A 24,631-nucleotide genomic window follows, 5' to 3' on the forward strand; every position below is an offset into this window, starting at 1 on the left:
TACACGCTCACACCCTTCTGCTCGCCCAGCCTCACTAGAAACCTTACCAAAGAGACCATCGTGCAGGTCAAGCCCAGCTCTGCCTGTGTGGCTTCAGCTTTGTTGTCTTGACAACGCCCGTGTTTGAGATCTGCACATCTGATAGTGTTAACATCATCAAATTCAAGCTGTTACAGCCATGTAGCAGATCAGGAGACATAAGAGTGCGAGACAACAAAAAAGGAGGATCAAAAAGACAACAAGAATAAAAATGAAGTGGTGTGTTCGTAAATAGGAAATCACAGGATGAGAAAGTGATGAGAGATTGAAGACAAAAACACCACACCTCCACGTAGCCCGAACCACGAACACATGGGCTCTATATTAGCTCATGGAGTTAACAGTCAGCAGCGGCGCTCTGACATGAGCTCATGTGTTTGGACAGATCTGCTGAAGGTTTAAGACCAGTACTGAAGCCTTATCTGATCCAGAGATAAAGTCTCACACTAAGAATGAGAGGAAAGCACATGCACAGAGGCAGCCGGGGTGAATGAATAGCCAGAGAAGAAGGAGAAAATGTGGCGTACATATGAAGGCGAGAGAGGAAGAGAAAGAGTAACCCTGGATCTGGACAGAGAAGCGGGTCCTGGGAGACCCCTGGCCACAGAGCGTACACTGGGTGTGTGTGGTGATGATGTCAGTGTGAATTACATGCAGTGTGGACAGACATGAGAACAAAAGTCATTATGGGCCACAGTGTGTGTGTGTGTGTGTGTGTGTGTGTTATTATAAGTCGCCAAATTTTATGAATGGCTGGGACATGTGTGTGAGTGTGTGTGGTGCATTGATGGTGTTTCACATCACATATATATTATAATTTGTGAAAAGAAGCTTGAAAGTGTTTCAATGGAAACCCATGTTCTTTAAATGAAAAAATGTTATTGGTTGATTTCTAATAAGGTAAATTAATAATTTTTTTGTCCACTTGAACTCCTTTTATTTCTCATTTGATCACATAATCAAATCAGCTTTTCCATTTTAAATAAATTTCAAGTATCAGCTCTTTTACTTGTTGATTTTTGGTTGCAACCACATATAATAAACATTTAATATTCCTCTGTATGTGTGTGCACAATTCTTGAAGTAAACCTAGGTGGAGCATTTTACACTGTTTTCTTTGTATTTCTTCAGGTCTTCTAAGCAGGCCTATACTGGCTTAAAACAAAAAAAACTTCCTACCTTAATAAAAAGGAATCAGTGGTTGTTCTGGTTTTTCAGTGCATGCACTGTTAATCCTGTGGAAGCCAGCAGCCTCGCATTTAGTAGTTTTTCCTGCATGTAAGGGCCACTGACAAGATAGGAGAGTCAAAAAGCAAAGAACACATTATCAAGTTTTGGACTAATCACAATTTACATTATTCAGAAAAAGCAGCATAGCAACAGACTCAACAGTTTTTACTGTAGCCAAAAAAATATGCATAATAATTCTAACATAGGAGTGCACACAACAAATGAAGTTACTAATCGTCTTGTACCTGCATAAGTCCTGTATACAGTGGGGTGTTCAGCTCTTGGGTCCCAGCATCCTCAGTAGCAGCAGTAGCTCATTGAGTATTCAGCCCTGGCACTGCCTGAATAAAGCAAGGACTTTCAATCCGACAGAGCTGGCAGATAGATTGCAGATTTTTTTCACTTAATTTCTGAAAAAAAAACAAAGGGCATACACAGACATTTTACCACACCATCAGTGAATTTGCTATGGTTTATACTCTGTATGAAATTTATAACTCAACATTTCTGACCAAATGTTTCCAAGAATATACATCCATGTCCCCGTGTCTGAGTCACAAAGTGACGTAGGACAAGCCAGAAGTTAGCATCGGCTGGGTTCTGAGGACAAAAGCTGGATTATCACACACAAAGCTCTGTAACAAAGTGTATGATACGTTACTTCTTACATCTTTGCCTTAAAGCTATAAATGTTGGAAACCAACACACACTTTTCGGTGGTCCTGGCACACTTGCTTGCACATTTTAATCACAAGTCTGTCAAAACTTCCCCCATTATCTGCCAGTATTTTCTCTCTCCTGGATGGTTCTGGCCTGCATTCATCTGAGCTTGCAGTCGCTGATTTATTTCTCACAGAGTTTGGGAAAGATTCTAGAAATTATGCACACTGCTTGAAGAAGGTGTTTGCTTTAAAACCATGACACAGATTTATGAGTGGTCCAAAGTCAAGAATACCAAAAAGGGAGAAGAGAAAGAGAGACGTGTCTGCTGGTTTGCTGGTTATTTGTAATATCCTCTTTAGTTTGTGGTCACTGATCAACGATCCATCTTTGTTCACGTATTTATTATTTACAGCAGTTAAGAGGCGTGGTGTGTAATTAGTTGTGAGGTAAAAATGTCAGTCAAGGTTATAGAAGCCATATAACTTTTTTCCTGTACCACATAGATTCACCTTTGTCCATCTTTCACATCCTGAATAATATTTTCAGCAGCTGGCTGCATGTGTGTGGTGACACAAAGCCCTCACTCAATTAACAAGTGTAACCAAAAATTCTTTACATGTATTATGGAACACGTTAGAAGGTGAAGTACATGAAACCAAGCGCATTTCAGTTTTCTAAACTACTGGCTGTGATGTTTGATGCAGAAAGGCCAGGGTTTGAAATTAGACTGCCCCATGAATGAAAAATGCAGCTTCTGGCTCATCACCATGAGTGGGCAATATGTTTCTCATCCATCCCCAGACCATAAGATGTCAGACGTCATGTGCACGGCTAAACATTACCTTGTTTCTTGTTCTTGCAAGGCTGTATAGATGATTCTCCCAATTAACTGTCTGATCTTCATCTACTGAGTTTGTTGTATTGTAAGGAATATTGCTACTTTGGACTCTTTCTTTTCGCACCCTTTTCATTTAATTAACTGGAATTTGTTAAGACACTAATGTTACCTGGCACAGAAAATCACTTAACTCTGTGCTGCCCTGTGTTTCAGTAATATCTGCAGATTGAAGTGACACGATGAAAAAAAAGGAAAGAAAGAAAAGTAAGTAGCGGCTCAAACTGAAGTCCATCTTCTACATCTCACGTCTATTACTTTTGACTTTTTGCACATCTGTATGTCTATCCGTCATTGTTCCATTACATCTGTAGACAGCACACATCAGTACTAGATCTTAATGGCCAGCGCTTGCCAAGGCTTTGGTGCCCAGCGTGATGTTGCTTCCTGCAGGAAGAGGGAGAGCAGGGGGAAAAGCAAAACAGGACATCTTCAGATCTGTCAGGGGAGCAGCCCCTCTCCTCCTCTCTGCCCTCAGGGGGAAAAGGCTCCAAAGGAAGTGCTCTCTCTCTCTCTCTCTCTCTGTTTCTATCCACCCTCGCTCTGCTCTCTCTGGGACATGTCGTTGTTTTTTTAATACTCCCCCATTTTTTTTATCTGAATTAAACAGTGATGGGTGCCACCTTGCAGGATCCGAACATCTGACAACACTTGATTCACAAAATAAATATTTGCTGTGTATTTTTTTCTGTTTTTTTAATCATATGTTAATGACTAACAATCATGCTAATCATGTTTTACATCAGTGGATAGCCTCTAACTTATTAGCCTAATTATTGAAGCTATGAAGTATATTGGGAAGCTTTTATCTCATACCAATAGTAGTCTTGTAGCAAATTATTAAATAATGTAATAAATGTACTGTGCATTTAAAGCATTTAAAGGTCCTAAATGTAAAGATCAGACAAGCATAGTGACACCTGTGGACGTTTAGTGAACTGCAGTCAGCATCCTGTTTGGTGATGTGTGTGATTGAGCACCCTGGACAATGGATTCAATCAATTCTAAAATGATTTGTCGTTTCCCTGCTCTGTTTTATTGTGCTCTTTCTTCATCTTATAATGCGAGCAACTGAAGTATATAGCTTGCTAGCTAATTTAGCTACACTCTAGGGTTCTGGTGTTACTTTACAATTTTTGCAGATAAACTTTTGAAACATCAAGCAGGCCCATTTGGAATGTAGGTAGATTACCATTAAGTGCAGCATGGCAGATTATTATGCATCACAAGCTCTTCACACAATGGCAAATAATTTTGATTAACTGTTAATCAAAATTATTTGCCAATGTTAGAATGAACTAGTATGTGTTATCATTAACACACACTAGTTCATTCTAACTCTTCTATATTAAAAGTGTTTTTTTTTTAAAAAAAAAAAACGTTTAGCAATTTTTAAAGAATTAGTTGTAATGTGAATTAATGCTTTTGACATGTTTATCTATATATCTGCACTATTTATATATTTTTTAATCACAATGTTTTCATACATGTTTTAAATTTATTCCTACATCTTGCTCATTGTATGGACATCACTTTTTATTTTAGACCGTTTGCCATCCTTTACAGCTGCCTGCACTAGATCCCTCATGCCACGTCTATAAAATATACAAATATTATTCCAATTTCAGATGGGTTATTGTACAAACAGTCTGTATGTATTTGGATTGGGTGTTTAATAGGTAAACATATAATGAATGAATATTCTATTCTGATTATTTTTTAGCTGTAATTATGTAAGTGTGATTGACCCAATGCGACCACAGAGGACAGTCTGTTGCTGGACCAGTAACCTCACACTCTTATTTCATCCTCTGCTTCCAGCAAACCCCCCTCTTTAACCATCGTCAAGGTTACCACAGCCACTGTATCTGCTGGATGTGCGTGCCTGTTTAAATGTATGAGGGATTTTGTGTCTCCGTGCATGTGTGTGTGTGTGTGTGTGTTTCCCATTCACTGGTTTTCCTGTTTGTTATTGTGGTCAGAACAGAGGGAGAGCTGGGGAGGTTTGTGTGGTGTGCTGTATGCAAGCAGATTCTGCAGAGAATGACACTCTGCTGGCTGAGCACACTGTGTTTTGGTAGTGTGTGTGGTTTGGAGATCTCATCTTCAAACTCTATTTAGTGGATCTCTTTGAAGTCGGCTGCAGTGGCCTTGAAGATGATCTCTCAACATTCATAATATCATAGATGAATGAAAAAGTTGGCCAAATCCCTCAGATCGTTTGCCCTTATTTAGCCATATGCTTTAAAATTATATCCTAAAATATATTCTCTCACCGTGTCTGCAATAAAGCGCCGTTTCATCTTCTTTTTATATGTGTGTCTGTTTCACCAACAGCAATTAACAAAGTAGCATAGCACGGACCCTAAGCTATATCTATACTTTATGAATAATCAGGAGATGGGCAGATAAAGAAGAAACACAAGAACTAAACAAAAACGGTGATGAGAGAGAGAGGGAACAGAAAGACCGTAATGGACAGCTGGCTTTCAGTGGAGACTGCCCAGCTTCCCATCTCTTTCCATGTGGTAGATTAGATAACATCTCTTACCTTATTCACTGCAACCCACATTGTGCACGGGTAGGCTGGCATGTTGAGGAAAAGAAGAATAACCTTGCCTGGTTGCCCCTAACAACAGTGTGGTTCAAAGGGAGGATGCAGGGCGGGTAAGGAGGAGAAACAGACAGAGCAATACATGGATGGGTATACATTATATTCAGTAATCATCTAGAATTTGATACTTGAAACGTGGAGTTAATGGAACTATTATAATAGACTTGTCATTACAAAAGAGTCACAGTGACAGATAACACATCTACCATGACCATATCATTCCTCACAGAGTTAAGACAGAGACCACCAAAGCAGAGTGCCACCAGCACACTACATGCTGTTCTGCACCATTAACACTCACTGTCCTCACACACAGCTCAACTGTAAAGGTCCCTCTGCTCACCTCTGCCATCTTTCAACTGCAAAGTCCTCCTGTTTATAATAATAATAGAAGATAGATTCATATGAATGTGTTCATACAGCTACCCATGCACACAGAAGAGAAAATGAGAGTGGTTAACAAGCTAGTGTTTGAATGTTCTCCTGTTCCTTGTCAGGCCGGGTGCTTTGATCTGTCTTCAGGGTGTCAGCTGGCAGCCATGTTTGTTTGCCTAGCGAGGTAGGCTACCTGTGTAATTACCTCTAACGAAGTGACTTGTTTTGATTTGGCCTGAAATTTAATCCCCGGCTGGGATGAAGATGTGGAAATGGGTCTGAGGTTACGTGGGGATTTTGAAGCGGGAGCTTGGCTGCCGCTGTGGCTGGTTGAGCTCTTTAAGGGGTGAAAAGGTTCGGCTGGTGAGTTTTAAGGAGGTTTTTATAGAGAGGAGGAACATTGGGTTGGTGTGAGTTTGGATTGAGCTTTCAGTATCTCTAGGATTTTGGCTCATATGATGTGGAGCGTATGCAAAAAAAAAAAAAAGTTCCAGGATCTATCTAAACATGTTGACTCAAAGGTTCTCCTTCAGCTATAATACACATAGAGTACGCACATACTTTTGCTCCTGTGAATCATTTAAGCCCTGGCAGCAGTTCAAGAAAACCTCAAAGAGAATCTTGTTGGCAGGAGGCTGCGGCACTTCACCTCTCAGTGAAGGGTTAGCAAGAACACAATGAGTCTCTCCTGTGCTTTCTCCTTTGTTTTCACCTCTATCCTCACAATCATACTCTCTTATCCTTTTCCACTTATGAATGTACTGCATTTTATTTTTCCAAACGCAGGAAGACATTTATTTATTCTATTTGATGGTTATATTGACCTTTTCAGCGAGTTGAATTTGCCATTTGAATATTTAACATCTGCATTAACTCTGCATTAAGTCCTACACCCAGATCCCCTGTATTGAAGCGGTAAGACAGAAACAGGGCTTTAACTCTTACTTTTTGATGGATTATGTTCATGTCACAGGACTTACTGTGGAAGGCCATAGAGCTTCCCATAAGCTTCCTGAAGCCGATAAGAAACGTAAACATACAAAAGAACTGCAGCTAATGAAGGCACTGGAAGGTAGGGGTGCAATGGGGTCTTCTCTCACACAATGATCTGAATGTTTGGCAGCAGAGGCGATGGATCGTACAAAGTAAGGAAGTGTCCCTCACACACGTTTTTCTCTTACAGAAGCGTAGACACTGCACACAACACCTCCAAAGTGTGGTGCATATGCATCCACATCTTTTTGTATGTGCCTCCTCAAACCTTGGAGCATGCGGGTGGGGATGTAAAGGAGATCTGCTGCTCAGTGTTTATTTGCACTGTCTCACTCTCTTCTTTTTGAGAGGAACAAGAGCTGTGTTGGAGACGCCGCATGAGGGCTGAGGGTATACATCCTTCTCCTTCCTCTTCACCTCCTCCCTCTGTTCACCTCCCCCTTCGCTCGTTTCTTTCCTGTATACCTCATAAGGATTCCATTGAGGAGCAGGGATGTGTTGTTGATGTTTAATAGATGCAGGAGAGCCAGATGCATATGAACCACAAACCAGCCCGGTGAGATCAACCTAGGACAGGCAGTGACAGCCAGTCAGGGCAGATGTTGATGTGATGAGTTTTAACTCGCTGACAATCAGTTAAAATATAGGCCATAAATCAAACCTATGCGACTTCAAGGATTACAACAAAAACATTTATTGATCTTATAGTTTACAAAATATCTCCATTTCATAGGATTTAAATATATTAAATTCTGTTACAACTTAATGGGGTAAAAAAATCATTTGTAATTCCTTAGCTGGTGGTTGAAAATATTTTCTATTCTATTGTTATATTTTACATCAGTGTGTGCAGCTGCATGACGATTTAGATGTATCCTTGTTGTAATAGGCTGTACATTGATAAAAGCAGAAGCCAATGCATGCTAAAAAAAACAAGAATGGGTAAAAACAAATGCATTTATAATGAAAAAAAAGACATATTAGGCATAGGAAAATACAATTTTGCTATATTGAAAATCTTATAGCATTTTATTAGGCCTAAATAGCAATATTAGTTTCGTGAATTTTACATATATATTTTCCAACATAATTAAATTAAAATATATGGATAAGTATTATTTATATATATATATTCTTATCCTAATATAATAATAATAATTCACGTAATATATATATATATATAACCTGAATTTGTATGACAAAGGTATAATAATAAGAAAAAGTAGAAGAAGAAGAAATGCATTCTAATTCTGTTGTCAGGCTGGCTGAATCGTCTCCTGTCCGGGTGGTGGTTCTCCGGTCTCGACCTGACCCACTGGTTCCGTTCGCTGCATTCCACCCGCACGCGCAATCATAAACATCCTAGTCCCAGACCTGCAAGGGCAGGAAGTGCGCGAGAACAGGAATTCCACTCTTTCAAATTACATTACGGCCCGTTACAATGATGGCTCTTCAGTTTATTGTAGGCCTACTGCACGCACGCTCCTACAGACTGGGGTGGTGTGTCTGTGTGTCTAATAAAATATAAAATATGGAGGCAACTAACACAGCAAAGCCTGTTGTGGTAGCCTGCATGTAAATACTATAGACTTCCTAAAACTTATGTTGAGACTATTATCATTTGATCGGTGATTTATGGGAGATTATTCTACCTAATGTCAATAAAGGAGTTTGTTTCTAGATCAACCCTGGCCTGTGTACATATGTTATTCTACATCGGCTTCTTACATTTCCTATTCCAAATTTGAAGAGTTCAAGAGCATATGTTCCAGTACTGTGGAGGTCTGCGTGTGTCTGACTGCGTGGTGCAGTGACTTGGATCTTTTATTGAAAAGTTTGTTTACGAGGTGTTTGGGATCAAGCCATGACTTGAGAAGACTTTTAGAGGATGTGTATTTATCTAAGAAGAAAACAGACTCTGTGATGGCCTGCTCTCTGTCTCTCTCTGTCTCAGGTCTCATGCAGGCCACAGACCACCACTTCAAAATTAACAATTCAATTTACAACATAATGTGCAAATCTATTATTAAATGTCAATAACGAGCAAAGACTTGCTTTTATTTTTGTCAGTTTTAGCCTAACAAAAAATTAATTAATTAAATTAAATTAAAAAAAAATCCTAGGCAAAAAAATACATCAATAAATAATAAATAATAAATTTAAAATCCAGCATTATTCTGTCGCAGCCTGTGCAGCCTGTGTTTGGCTATAAACTGGTGTTTATAAAGTTGCTCAGGAAAACAGACTGTGGCTGCTATCAAATTAAAATTCCGCAGCACCTCACTGAAGTCTACAAGCAGTTCAGGTTTCAGGGTCCGTGTTTTGTTTACGGATTGTCGACATGTTTGTTTACAGCTTTGTTGTGACGTTACGCACGTGCATGCGTCAGCTCGCAGCCAGTGAGGTTAGCCTGCAGGTAGCAAGGAGGGAGCACGGAGAAGAAGCAACAGCAGAATAAAACACCGTAAAACCAAGAAAATGGAGGTAGCGCCAGGTAAGAACAGAGAAAATATTACAGCAAATGTTTTTAGTCAGACTGGGTTTATGGCGTAGTGGTGGTTCGGTGCAGGTTAAAGGCTACATGTTTTAGGCTAATTAGCAAAGATTTGTGGACAGCTATCTTATATAGAACTTAGTCATAATAACAGCAGCATTTACCCCTTAATTTACAACTGATAGATTACAGAGATAACAGACTTGATCATTTTAGTCGTGGCTTTATTTATATTTCTGTGAGGTTTGCCAGGATTTTAGCTTTTTAGCATATGTATGATAATAATGCATCGTGCACGGGGACCATGAAGGTCTTTAAATGGGCTTATTTTTTATATAGGCTATTCAAACCGTAAAATAGCATATTGAAAAAATATATATTTCATAAATTAACTACTTAAGGTACAATTTGACTTTTGTCTCACTCTAAAATGTATATTTATTTCTATGAATGTAAATAATAATGGTTAAAACAAACCAAATGTGAGTGTGAGCGGTCTTTCTACTTTGTAGTTTGATTCATGCTTTTATTATTTTTTTGTTTGAGTAAAGGACCAAGAAAAAGGAGAAGACCGCAGATTTTCTCTGCAACAATAAAACAAGACTAAACAACTTCCGAAATAACGAGGTAAACCTAAACAAATAGCGGGCTACAACAAAAGGCTGTGTTTTGTGGTTTCTACTTTATTTTCACTACTTTCACAAACTTACAAACCGCTCGATGAAAAATGCTTCTGTTGGTTTTAGTGAGCTAAATAAAGTTGATTTAAAGAAAACAAGGATTAAAAAGAAGAAAAAATATACTGATGTCACACCTCTTCTTTATTTTATGAGTTCCTGTCTTTTATAAACTTAACGTGCTGGGATGGATGGTAAATTGTTAGACTCGTTTTACTGACATTAGAAAATGAATAAATGAATAGCATCGTTTTTGATTATTATACTGAATGATGTCATGTTTTAACCAGGCCTAACACCAAGCAAAAAGACATACTTATGGTGTGGAGATTATCTGGAAATGCTCTTCGCCTTAAAAACATGTGAAAAAGACATTGGGACAAGAAATAACATGGCGCTGTAACGCTTGAAACTGTGAGTCTGTGGTAATTGCACGTTGAGAGATGGTTGGCTCTCACCGCGGTTCAGCTGCTGCAGCCAGGCTGTGGACTGGGTGCAGGGTGATGACACACATGCCAATGCTGTTCCACCTGCACAGACTCCCAGAGCACGGAAATACACTCCCAGAGAAAGCCAAAGGAGACCCTCATGGGTGGCCAGGGAAATGTATACCTCTCCATGCACTTCCCTCTCCAGTGTGAACTAATTAAGCAGCACTAGATGTCCAGATTCTCTTGGAGCTCTGGATGCATTTTGCGAATGGTAGATGTAGTAAATGATGTGGGGGGGTATCTATTTGACAAAGGTGGCTGCATATAGGCAGCATTCGTAGCCAATTAATTGTTTAAATCTGTGCACTACAAATGTGTGTGTAAAATGTGCAAAACCATCTATTTTATTACATCACAACCATTTATTTTTTCCTTTTTTTGACAATGCTTGTCAGCTTTCTAATCCAAACAGCAACACAAAGTATTGTCAATATCCTTAAATGTAACAAAATTCCCTGCAATCTGTTTCAATGACGCTGTTGATCCATATATTTCCTGCGCTGAATCCATATTTTCTTCCATTTGTTCATAATGTGCTGTTTTGACCCCGGTCTTACAAACACAACTTTAAACATGTTAAAGAGGAGCTGATTATTTTTTCATTGAGTGTAACCACCGTAGGCGGAACTCAAATGCGCACAAATCACAAAGCACTACGTTGATCCGGGGAGAGCATTGGAGCAGAAGCAGCCTGTCAGTGGCCCTGAAAAAAGAGGAGAAGGGCAGGGCTTACTCCACAAGCCACAACTTGGGTTGCGCCTCCATCAGAAACCAGTTTAGAGAGAAATCCCAGTTGAAGACAGAGGGAGGTCTGGTGCATGTCGCTTATGCTTAAAATTAAGATTTCTCTGCGCACTGTTTAGAAGACTCGACTTGGGTGCATCGCGAGGTCTGCAGCGCACCGCTTTTTTTTTACCGTGAGGCGCGCAAAAAAAAGTTTGTATTTGGACGTTTGGAGTGGACTTGTTTGTTTTGTTTTGGAGTGCGCGATGATGGCCACTTACCAAAACCCCGAGGATGACGCAATGGCCTTAATGATCCATGACACCAACACGACCAAGGAAAAAGAACGACCAAAAGAGGAACCGGTCCAGGACAAAGTCGCGGACAAGCCGGATCCGTCCCAGAAGCCACCGTACTCCTACGTCGCTCTCATTGCCATGGCGATTAGGGAGAGCTCAGAGAAGCGCCTCACTCTGTCCGGTATTTACCAGTATATAATCAGCAAGTTTCCCTTCTATGAGAAAAACAAAAAAGGCTGGCAGAACAGCATCAGGCACAACCTGAGTCTAAACGAATGCTTCATAAAGGTTCCGCGGGAGGGCGGCGGGGAAAGAAAAGGGAATTACTGGACACTCGACCCAGCCTGTGAGGACATGTTTGAGAAGGGGAACTACAGGAGACGCCGCAGGATGAAGCGGCCTTTCAGACCCCCACCGACGCACTTCCAGCCGGGGAAGTCCTTGTTCGGTGGGGACGGCTATGGCTACCTGTCCCCACCCAAGTACCTGCAGTCTAGCTTCATGAACAACTCGTGGTCGTTAGGCCAGCCGCCCACTCCGATGTCCTACACATCTTGTCAGATGGCCAGCGGCAACGTCAGTCCAGTGAACGTGAAGGGACTGTCTGCCCCCTCATCTTATAACCCCTACTCCCGGGTGCAGAGCATGGCTCTACCCAGCATGGTAAACTCTTACAACGGCATGAGTCACCATCACCATCCTGCGCACTCTCACCATGCCCAGCAGCTGAGTCCGGCCACCGCTGCACCGCCTCCAGTGTCCTCCAGTAACGGAGCTGGCCTTCAGTTCGCCTGCTCCCGTCAGCCCGCGGAGCTCTCCATGATGCACTGCTCTTACTGGGAACACGAGACCAAACACTCGGCGTTACACACGAGGATTGATATTTAAAGTTTACCAAATCGTCTGTGTAAAAAAAAAATGAAGACTTTAAAGAGTGAGATATTGAATTCCTGTGATTTCAAAACAGAACCAACAGTATTTTGAAGAGACCATTCTGAGCTGTTTTGGGTCCAGCTGACATCCATAAATGGGAAGTTATGCGCAATTTGAAAAAAGTTTTACAAAATGGAAACGGGAGGTAAAGGAGTCATCATTCAGGTAGCACAACCTCTGGGAGCCATTTCGTGCGCCTGTGTTACTTTTACCCTGATGGCCATAACTCGGTATTGTTGTGATAATTGTGAAATGAAACACTTTTCATTTTCAGTGAGAGAGACATTGTTGACGTTGCTCCAGCTGTATTTCTGATATGCGTAATTACTTGTCACAACTTTACGCACGGCTTATCCAAAGTATTGCAGAATGAAGATGCCTTAATTGAGTCAGTGCTTTCATATGTAATTGAATCAGATCTCATTCTGGCCTTTCTTAGTAACATACGCCGGGCACGGCCTGCACGGTGCAGCTCACCTCCTGTCATGGACGGAAACATTTTAGGCTAAAAACGTGTGGGTAGATCCATCAGCCTGCCAAAAAAAAAAACAGAAAAAAAACAATTCAGGGCTTTTCATATTTTGTGATTACATATGTATGTATGTTGTAAATTCCAATATGACTCCAGCCAGTGCGAGGTTTTGTTAATCTTTCTAATTATTATTTTTTTATTAATGTGATTAGCTATGTCTCATTCGTGTTGGGGCCATGTTTCATTTTAATTAGCACTTTCCCCTCTTTTCTAGGTTTGTGAATTTCTTAATAAACTTGTATTTCTTAAAATAATACAGTGGTCATGAAGTAATCTGTTTTATGCTTCAGTGATAATAACCACTGTTGCAATAGACAGGAAACCAACAATAAAATAGTCACGAATATAAAGATTATACAACATAAGAGTATAATGTTTTAGTGATTTTTATTTGAAACGCTTGTTTAGAAAGAAAATAACTTTGTATATCGGGGAGCAGTTTGGCGCTGCCCTGAACTGTAAACCGCATAAACGGCACATATTCGGGTACACGGCATGGTTTTATTCATTACTGACTCAATTTAGTCAACTTCCTACTATTTATATAATAGACATATTATTTCAACATGTTACAAGATAAAAGGAAAAAAAACCTGAACAATAATAAGAATACAAAAGATCTGCTGCTAATCCTTGACGATTTACCTATACTTTATAAATGCTCTACATGCAGCATTTTTAACTGTATTTTTATTCTTATTTATGTCTTTATTTTACTGAGGAAGTAGAAAGGCACTACATGACATTTACCCAACGACACTGTAGCATAAATGTATGGGTTATTATTTATCTAAAAAATTATCCCGTGTAAAAAAAATAAAAATACGCATAACTAATAAAGGAACCAAGAAATATAGCCTACTTAAAAAAAGCTGCAGTGATGCTGACAAGAGTTAACTGTGATTTCAGTGTGATGACACAAGTCTACTACTACCAGGCCTACTATAACATTGCGTGCTGAATTAAGCCATTAGTGTTGTTCCATCTTTGTTGTGGGGGCCGCCAACCAGACATCAGTCAGTATCTAAAACAAGAATAATGCTGATTCAGTAGGAAGTAAACTCGACAAAGAGAGGAAGTGTTACAAAATAATGAAATGCAAAATCATATATAGGCTGTATGTGGGCATAATAAAAATCACACACAGAAAAACATCATTCATATAAGTCTACTTTACAAATACAATAGTGACGTAAGAAGGATGGAAGTAAATTCAGGCAGACAGCTCTTCTTGAATGAGTCTGTGAAATACTCTGCCCTGACCCCAGAGGACCGTCACGTCCCCCTGAGGGACTAGTGAAGCTCGATCCGAACTCAACCTCTCCCTTATTGTTATTAATCCACTCACAGGCTTTCATATTAAGGTGTGTAAAGGTACTAAAGATTGACTGTTTTGACAACACATCACAGCTAATATGAATCATTACTCAAAGTTATAAGAAATTACTCCTTAACACCCAACAGCGCAGAGTAAATTAAGTTATGGGGGTTTCCCTCTAATGATGGGCTGAGTTTACAGAGCACCGAGAGGTGTATCATTCACTACACACCCTCTGTTCTCCGCAACGTCTGTCAAACACACACTCATCAACCAAGTGCTTCAAAAACAAAACAAAGACACACGAACACACTGCTGTTTTCAGGAACTGGGCCAGTAAACTGAAACCAAAATACGAAATAGAATGTGTTGATGGAACTGACCATGATTACTTATAATGCGGTAGAATTATTCCGTTTTAATTGCTTTGTTTGGTTAACAGACACGTTAGATTAAATAAGTGTGTTTGTAACCTTGCAGCCATAATATTGACCAGCCTTTATAAGTAAAAAAAAAATTGATATTTCTATTTTTAAAAGTCACTTTTTAATAGAACAAAACCCAAGAAGTAAAATAATAACTAGTAAAGTTGATTGTCCATTGGTCACACATGACAACTGAGGTGCACGCTTATTGTGTAGTATTTTAGGACATTCATTAATGAATTATTTTCAACACTAAGTGAGATTAAAAACTCATTCAGATGACGTCACATGACCTTATCGTTTGCGTAAAGACGCATTGAAAATGAAAACGCCACATAAGTGACACTCCTCCATCCTTCTGTGCGCACGGGGAGCCTGAAATGTAGCTGTGTACGTTCTCAGCTTCCTCACATTAATGTTTTGTAAACAATAAGGAGATAAGGATGAGTTTGAAAGGCAAGAGTATTCTAAACACGCTCCCGAAAAATAATAAATACAAGTGTTTTACAAGAAAATAATGTTTCGACGATTGTAACTAACCTTTGCATAAACTGTAGAGAGATGTCATGATGTAAAAGCAGGACAGATTATTTATTTTGCATGTATTTATTTGTAAGACCTAAAAGATTTATTGACATAGCATCAAATAAGTTTTAATCATTCTATTATCATTAGATGTGCTTATACTCCATATCATAGCAGCTGACGAGTGAAAGTAATGATAGACTTTTTTCTTGTTTGTTTGTTTGTTTCTATTCTTTGCCTGGAAAAGTGGACTGTGCTGCCTCAGCCCTGTGTTATACAGCTGTCCTACACACTATAAATATACACGTGTACCTTTTTGTTACCGAGATACCCTGCCATTTCCCCTTGAAAGATAAATATAAACACAAATATTTCTAAAGGATAAATATCTGCTTGGACTCGGGCGCGGCAGGTGTGCGTTTGCGCAGAAAGGTTGTCGGTTGAGCCGAGCGGCTGCTGAAACAATGGGCCTGCGTACAGGATGTCTCAGGGACTGAGACACGTAAGACCAGCCGAGGTTCATGGCAACACAGGCCTGAGTCGCGTTATAGTCAGCTGATCCACGGCTGCCTCACTCTGCTTGTTCCCTGTATGAAGCAGGGCTGCAGTCTACTGCTTATAGGTATTTAGAATATTCAACCTAATGCTGTCAAAATTACGAAACCGTGATATTTTTTTTGACTAGTAAAACTTTCACATGTTTGAATGCATCCTGCTCTCAGGCTGGAAACAATGAGGATTGGAGTTTTTGGTTATAGCTGCATCAGTATGGCAGAAAATAATCAGTGAACAACAAATTAGACAAAATTATATATAAATGTAATTATAGACAAACATAAAAATGCAAATATAATATTATATTAAATAGCCCAAATATTATTTTACACCCTAACAAGTGATGATGACTGGGAATCTTCATCAACATCCTAAAAAGTGCTTCATCATTTAGGTTCTTGTGGCTGAAACTTGAACATAAACTGCAGTTTTGTTTATTTATTTGTTTGTTTTTTTGCAATAATGAGTGAATATTTCTATCAATATTCATTTATTTCTCCAGGTGATGAACAGGTTTGGCGCAGTGTGCGGTTTGTTTTTACGCGTCTTTTCCGCAGAGCCTTTTCTGAATACGCGTGATTGTATCCTTTGTTGTGCTCTCAGAGATGACAGATTATAATCAACAAGACGAATGAGGTCAACTCATTGTAGAGGCAACACATTTGACCCCAACTTCTTCGTCTTCACACACACACACACACGCATACACACTCAGAGAAGCGTATACCTAACCCGGCGCGTTCCGGGGATGACAGTCTGCATGCTCCACAGGGCATCGACGATGCGACCCGGCCGGTCAAGTCACACGCAGGTTGCAGGTTTCCCAATGCTTGCACACAATTGAATTCCTGGTATTCTCGGTAATGTTTGAGATTGAAGAGCAACAGTTTCCACTTAGAAGCGGCGTACATCACCCCGAACCCATTGAAAAGGAGAGTGGGGGTCACCACTGTTTGGTATACATCTGCTCCAAACAGGAAAATATGCAGAGATTTGATTCGCAGAAAAATCCGGCAATTGTTCAAATCAGCATGCGTTTTTTTTTCATTTTCTCCTGTTGGAGCAGAAATACTGTAGGTTTCTGCTGCAATTCTCTGCTGTTTCTACGGCATTACCAAATTTAGAGCTGTTTATTTTCTCAGCGCGTCCTCTGGTGAATCTCCAACGTGTCCACGGTGATCTACGTGATGTTTTCAGTGACCGCTGATTCCTATCTTAATGACAGCCCATTCGAAACAATAGATTACATGTAATAATTTTTTTTTTAATAAGCCAAAATATCTGCAATGGTGTGTGTCGATACGCGACCACAGTTTATAAATAGGAACAGTGCGTTTGTTAACTGGAGCCTCATGGTCAACAAAGGTCCATCAAATGTCTAGAAATACCGAAGCTATAAATACACAGGAGAGTCATCTATTCAGGAAAAGATGGACATGTCATCTATTCACAGTGGGAGAAACAAAATCATCACGCACTGACCTCTCTTTACCCTGCAGGGCCACTCAAGTGTCACACACACGCTGCACAGTCTGAGGAGGGCCATGACTTTGACTGACCTTCAGAGGAGAGGTGATGAAGAATGTCTGAGATCACAAAAGCGTTAGGATTAAAAAAAATGTGTTGTTTTTTTTACTTTGGACAATTTATTGATTATAAAATAAATACAACATAAATAAACCTAAATTCTTCATTCTAGCTCACTTTACCAAACAGGTAATGAGGTAAAACCTCCGAGCATTCAATGTGTCATTGGTTAAACAAACAAGCGCACTAGTCAACATTTACTAGCATTTGGCTGATGTTAATTTCTGCCGTGGATATGTGGCGGAACTGGCCAGCTTATTCTCTAAAGGGAAATGCGATAAAATGTTTCCGGTCTCTTGATTATGAGCTGCAAATTGCTTTGTCGGGATTTAAATGGCAGGTCTTTTCCCATCGTGCACTGATGGAGTCTATTTTTAAAGCCCTTTCCTCTCTCGCCCCTCTAAAAACTTCCGCAGTGTTGGCAACAAGAAGCTATTAGGACAACTCTTTTCCTTTTAACGTTCCAATTAATCAAAGATGAAACCAAATTCCCACTGGGATCATTAAGGGGCCAGCACCTGTTCTTCTGATACTGTAGGTCATATAATAAACCAGTGCAGCTTCATGGTCAGTCAGGCTTTGGCCGACCTCTAGGGATGGTGTGAGACATACAATCACTGAAAGTCACTTATACATCTGCCCACTATCAGTAATAGAAATACAACCTCATTCGGATATGAATGCCAAACACAGCTTATTCAAACCAAAACAATTCCAGCATGCCCTCCGATTTATACTCCAAGGATTTCCTAAAGTTTCATAACAGTCAGTGTAGACCTATTAGGATACAAATTGCATGAGATGTAGCTTATTCACAATTCTAATGACATATTCTTCAGTTAACTGGATGATCCACTCAGTTATTAGGACTGTTATTGTAATGTTTCATCATCAAATGTACTGCAATGCTATAGTCTGATGGTGAAATAATAAGATTTGTAGAAGTGAGGCTCTCCCTATTGGCTAAAACGTACACATGGAAAACAGGAAGTTGGCCTTAGGTCTGACCCTGATCCCTCCTTTATGCACATGCCAAACCCAGTCCCAGGTCAGATCTGAGACACTGCAATCCAATTTCAGCCATATTTCTTTCAAGCAATTACATACCTCTTGGCAAGACCTCACAATTAAACAAATGATTATATTTTGATATCCATAATTATACGCATTCGCATAGGATGCCCTTTCAAGTTAAATATGCTTTTTATTACATGCTTATCGTCTGTGATGAGATTATGCACAGTGTGGGTTTGGACTGAGTTAGGGTACATTTAATCGAATAAGTGGAGCAGTAATGGAAGCATGCTGGACCCAGAACTGCACTGCATGCACTGCTCCCTTTGAGCCCAGCTTATGTTTGGCACATTTCAGACAATGAGAACATTATGAGGGGAACTCTAAGGGAGAGCCTTTAACCCCAGCCCACCCCAGGTCAAGCACATGGCACATGACTAAATTCAAGTCTTTGATTATAGGTCTTACAAACATGACCGTGGGTGTAGTGTCTGTATAGCCTGACAAAACAGTAATCATTTATGGGATGAATCTGATCAAAGAACCGAATAGCATAAGTTAACTTTTATTCAATGCACACTGAGTAACATCTTTGCTTCTTTGCTCTGACAAATAATCAGTAAATCTTTCTGTGTGTTTTCTAAGGATCTTTGCTGCTCTCTTGCGGCAAATGTTGGGAACTGCAGCGTTATGTGATTCACTGTTCCTCAGTATGTGAGATAAAATGAGTTAACATTAAATTAATAGGGGTTTTGGATTATAGGCTCGAAAGGGGTGAGGGGAGGGTGCATAATGTGTTCTATAATATAAACACATATGATATGAAAATGTACATATGTCCAAAGATCCCAATGCATTACTTTCCACAGTACACACCACGTTGAATGATGTACGTCCTTATGCTTGCCTTTCCAATTACTACAATCACAAACTTATAGCTGACTGAGACACCAAAATAAAACGGGGATTTTCCTTTGACAACTAAAAATGTTTTTTTAACCTGTAAAATTCAATGTCGTCGCCAGATGGCAGCAAAACTCAAACTTTACAGCCAAACCTCAGGCTGCAGTAGAGCTCATTAATATCTTATGCCGCTCAAAGGGGGAATTATCTCAGTGAATACGAACGTAAATTGGTGGTAAATGGCCAATACTGAACAGTGACTATAACCTGATTGTTGCTGAAATACCCAGCTTGAATCATACGTTCAAGTCCGATCTGCCTTAAGAACGAGGATGGAAAATATTGTGTTTGTGCATAAATACATTCCTCAGAAGTTTTGTATGAAACTGTTGGTGGAATGCCGGTTGTCTTTCATGCCTGCGCCGTGTAGAGCTGCGTCAGATTAGAGACAGACAGCGCAAATGTACAAGAAAGAAGCGTGTCCTTCACAATAAAAGCCTCGAAGAGAGGCTGCCCTCTCTTATGTTGCATAAACTGTTGATCCATCCAGGTATTTTTGTATGCATGTGAAACCCTGGTCAAAGTGTGTGTGTATATTTCAGTCTGACAGAGTGACAGCTATTGTGTAATGTTTCATTTCTCAATGAAAAGATGCAGCTACCACTTTACATAAAGATAAAAATCTTTTGAATGTTTGCGCACTGGTTGTGCAACAATATCACTTACAACAAGTTTTCTCACATTTAGCTAAATGTGACCAAGTCTAAATGTAGGCCAAATATTAAATGTAAATCCATATATTAAACGTAAATATAAAGGTTACATGTAAATATATGTAAATCTGAATCTTAAAGATCTAACTGTTAAACAAATATGTAAATCAAAGTGTGAAATGTAAATGTCAAGGCGTTTATAATGAAATGAGGGATGTTTGTTTTGAAACAGCATCATAAAACCCTCATAATGTTTTCACATCAGTCACAGCCAGTAGTCGTCACTGCTGTCTGCTGTCAATAAGGGGGTTTAATTCTGAAAGCGTTGACCGGAAGTGCTGCTCTTCTTCTACTCCCTCGCACTTCATAGGGCTGGTGGTGACGGTGGGAGCGGAGGGAGAGCTGGCGGAGGGAAATGCAGCGGCGGCGGCGGCGGCGGTTCACCTTCTGAGACAAACAGGAAGCACACGGCGCTGCTGTCCACCTGCGAGGTCTCTGTCCTCAAAGGAGAGCGTGTCGGCCGAGCTGTCGTCACTCAGGCTGTCCGTCCGACAAACGACGCTGTCCTGAAGACACGGCAGCGACTTTCAGCTGTCTTGTTCGTCCTGTAGGCTACATTCTTCATCAGCGACCTCACGCCACACAGTCAATAAAGGTAAGTCATCGCCTGCTCCTGTTTTTTTTTTAAGGTTTGGATGTTGCCGTGCGCGTCGTGGAGTGAACATTGTCACACCAAACTCTTTATCTACCTCTTAAATTGTTTGTTATGTCTATGAAACATCATGACCTTCTCACTGTCAACTTAAAACTTGAACTCTACGTCTAGCATCCACGTTTTACTGGCACCCATTAAATAGCCTAATGCAGCCCACATTAAAGCATTATCGATTTTTCCCATACAGCCATGATGCCATTATGTTGTGTGACGTTCAAGCCAAGTTTATCACCTGATTTAGTAGATTTTAGTAATATGTTAAACATGATTGTTTTTGGTTGGCGTTGACTTTAGCCTCCAAGCAAGTCAACAACACGCTCATTAGGTTTCCAAAGTGAGTTCAGAGAACGGAATGTAGCATTCCGCAGTGATTATACCTCTGGATCTCCTGCTTCAAGTGCCTCTATTGTAACTGAAGTGTTGTGTCTTTGCTTTGGAGAGGGTGTGTTTGTTTTTCCTAGTTTGACAAAAAAATGACTTTTTTTGTATTTCTTATTTTAGTAAAAATCTTCTTGATGTTTTAGTTAACCTCTTGAGTCCTGCTTCCAACTTCCAGGAAACACTGACACCGAGTAAAATCTGAGTGTGTGGATAGCTGTGTCCGAGCTGTTATATTCTTGAGAAATGGACAGACAGAGCCACACAGAGAGGATGTGAAACTTTCAGGAGTAATACATGTAGTCAGGTTTTTTTTTTGTCATAATCATAATCAGCCTTTCATTTCATGTCATTCTCACCACATTGGTAGACGTACAGTTTTGGTCCTTCTGACTTAGCAGAACTTTATTTTTGTGTGTGTTTGCATGTTTGTTTAAAGCCAATAATGGTTTCACATCCCTGTGCTGAATTATTGTAAAAACAGCCTCCCTGATCAGCGTTAACGATAATACAGCAGGAAATGGTTTTGTGAATCAGAGTTTAGTTTAAACTCGGTAGAAGTAGTCAGCAGGTCAGTGGTGTTAATATCACAGGCTTTGCTCATATTGCTGAATGCATGTTAGAGAGAATGTACACATTTATCCATTTCCCTGTTTGACTTACAGAGAATAGATTTCTATTGCTATCGCAATATTGCAGCTCTATGATGGGGTGACATATACATGCTCGAGATTATAGCTATAATGTGAGTTGGCCAATCTTTACTTTCTACTCCAATTTTGTATGTGTTAATTTAGCTATTATTATTATTATTATTGTCTATTTAACTCATTTGATTGATATATTGATATTTCAATCAGGCAACAGTCTTGTCTTCCCTCAGATGGGCGGGGTCTTCTGTCAGGTCCCCACTAAAGTTAGAGAACACTGATAAGACTAACTGACGTCACTCTACAGACATCAGCCAACAATGCAGCTATTTACTCCAGGCCAGATTTAGACCCAAAGCAGGCCTCTCTGAGAAACTAGGCACAAATGACAGCAGAATTCTAAACAAGGGTTTCACTACAAGAAAAAGTTTTCCAAGTACTGTAAAGTAAGGTCATTTACAGATTTGTGACACGGTTTAGGAGGTTTGATGATAAATAGTTATTTGGGGCTAAAGCAGGGACAGACAAAGGTGGCCTGCAACTGATCTCAGCTACAAACAGCGTCATGTGACAAGGAAAAGTCTAAAGCAAGAATACTTGTGTCAGATGAGGCCAGGCTTCCTTTATACTGTGGTTGGCGTAGGAAAGGCATGCGTTTTGTCACAATATTTTCACCTTAATCCACTAATTTCAGCTTGAGTGATGACTTTTCAGCTCTTAGATCAGTGCACACATCAGGATATCATGGCATACAGCAGCATGGTTAGTTACAGTGTGATCTGCATGTATTTAGACAATGATATGTTTTTCATTGTTTTGGCTGGAGTCCACCAAGTTGAATTTCAAGTAAAACAATGACTATGAGGGTGTTCACATCCATACTGGGAGAACAGTGTGGGAACGCTCTATGTCAACACTCCAAGGTTTTACTTCAAATTCAACATGCAGCAGTACACAGTCCATATTTCAGCATATCAGTGATTATAGACAGAAGAGATAACCCACAGAAGCGATTGCATCAAGACAGAACAGGAGGGTACACATTCCAGTTATAGAATATGAAGTGGATAAGTGTGCATACAGGATGCTTCATCTGATTGAGCCACTGATTTCTGCCTCTCATCTTTTCAGATGCCATTGTCAGTGATTACCAGCTATCTTTAAATGCCATTTATGCTGAAAATGGTGGCATTATTAACTCTTAAACTCTATAGTGTTTAGCGTTTCACACAGATAAGAAATGCTTGAATATTCTTAAAGTTCCACTTTTAAGGTCTAAATGGCTTGTTCAATCATCGGCAGTGTCTCTAAGTGCAAACACATACAGTGGGATGCAAAAGTTTGGGCACCCCTTAGGAAAATCACTGCATCAGTGTGTCACTTGCTGAGCTTTTGAAGCAGCAGCTTCAGTTTAACATATGTTATGTTTAAATGCACATGAAAAGGTTTCTGTTGGGCCTATAAAAATGATTTCTGTACTGAAATGTTTGTGTTTCCATAAGGTATAACGTATGTTAAAATAAAGTTGCTGCCTCAAATGTTCAGCAAGTGACAAACTGATGCAGTGATTTCCCTAAGGGGTGCCCAAACTTTTGCATATCACTGTATGTATATTGCATTTGTTCCATTCAATTCCAATTCTCCCCCTGTCAATATTGTCCCAGTGCCCTTCCCCCTTTCACTCATTCACACTTCCTGCTGTTATACTTTAAAGTAATCACCCCTTGTTACAATGCAAGGGTTGCATAACATCCTCTCAAAGAGCAGAACGCAAGGCAGCCTGTAAAGGTCTTGTATTTCATTTCATCCTCTGATCAAGGAGAGCAATGATCAGTATTAGCAGAAACCAAGTACATGATATGCTGCCTGATTATTATAAACATAAATACATAGAAATGGCAATTGCCATAACAAAGAATGTGGCTGAGATGAGAACCACCTACTGGAATTCTCCACTTTGCTGCACAGCAGGCCAGGACCTGCCAAGGAATGCAAGGGAGACAGCAGGAGAGGGTAAGAGGGAGATGTAATAAACAGAGAGAGAGAGAGAGAGAGAGAGAGAGAAATAAAGGCCAGAAAAGGTGCAGTGAAGTAGTTTATTCATATTCGTGCACCTAAACATGACCATGAACCAGTTCCAGCATCAGTACCAGAGAATTGGAATTGAGTTTGTCAAACAAAACAGTAGTTACCTGTAGTTGTGTGAATAAAATCCATACAAACTCTTGCAGTGGGTTTTATGGCCATGGTAGCCAAAATGACCTAGAAACTTTCTGCAGCTGGAAGTGAAAGCCACAAAGTGCAAACCTTTTTCTTCTAGGTTAGGAGTAGGGTTAATGGCTCTATTCAGACTGACCAAAAAGGGACTAAACAACATCTCTCCATTCCATTTAATTAGTGAATCTAACCTGCTTTTTGAAAGGCTATAACTGTCATTGAAACAACTTCAGTTAAGAGTCAGTACTATAAGCAATGATAGCAACAAGCCAGGTAGATGTTCAGACAGTTAAGACAATCAACAATATAGGAGAATAAACATGTCGTCAGATTACATATAGTCTAGTCAATCATACACAAAGTAAATTAATATTTTTTTATAGCCAGTGATTTTACATGAAGTGTGCACTTTCCTAACTTCCGTGCAAAAACAAGCTTGATTACGTTGGGTTAGTGAGGCTGACAGCCTATCTGAGATAAGCTGCCTAGCACATTCCTGGCTAGATGCTGCCCAAATGAAAACACGGAGACGCCTAAGCTATCATTCAGCTGAATTCGATCCTAAAATGAACAGCAGTGGTGGTAGAAATTAAAATACACCAAATCCCACCTATATAACTGAACTGGTCTTTATTTATTAAAACCATAAACCAGTCAGAAAGTCAACAACCAG

General features: G+C 39.8%; 2 protein-coding genes across 2 annotated transcripts in view; both read left to right on the plus strand.

Annotated features, from left to right (window-relative positions):
- Positions 1-11,235: 11,235 nt before the first annotated feature.
- Positions 11,236-13,156, plus strand: foxl2a (forkhead box L2a). The gene has a single exon (XM_028419172.1). The coding sequence runs from the start codon at positions 11,461-11,463 to the stop codon at positions 12,379-12,381; it is 921 nt and encodes a 306-aa protein (XP_028274973.1). The 5' UTR covers positions 11,236-11,460; the 3' UTR covers positions 12,382-13,156.
- A 7,189-nt stretch (positions 13,157-20,345) lies between these two features.
- The window catches only part of pik3cb (phosphatidylinositol-4,5-bisphosphate 3-kinase, catalytic subunit beta), a 37,848-nt gene continuing 33,562 nt past the window's right edge, over positions 20,346-24,631 (plus strand). Inside the window, exon 1 of the mRNA XM_028418972.1 lies at positions 20,346-20,653. The gene's annotated coding sequence lies outside the window, so the exon portion shown is untranslated. The remainder of the gene's footprint in view (positions 20,654-24,631) is intronic.

This window comes from Parambassis ranga, chromosome 13 (genome assembly GCF_900634625.1).
Source record: "Parambassis ranga chromosome 13, fParRan2.1, whole genome shotgun sequence".
Taxonomy (NCBI): Eukaryota; Metazoa; Chordata; class Actinopteri; family Ambassidae; genus Parambassis; species Parambassis ranga.

Bases quoted from the DNA above. Each gene is read 5' to 3' on its own strand.
- foxl2a (XM_028419172.1), top strand. From the start codon at position 11,461: ATGATGGCCACTTACCAAAACCCCGAGGATGACGCAATGGCCTTAATG.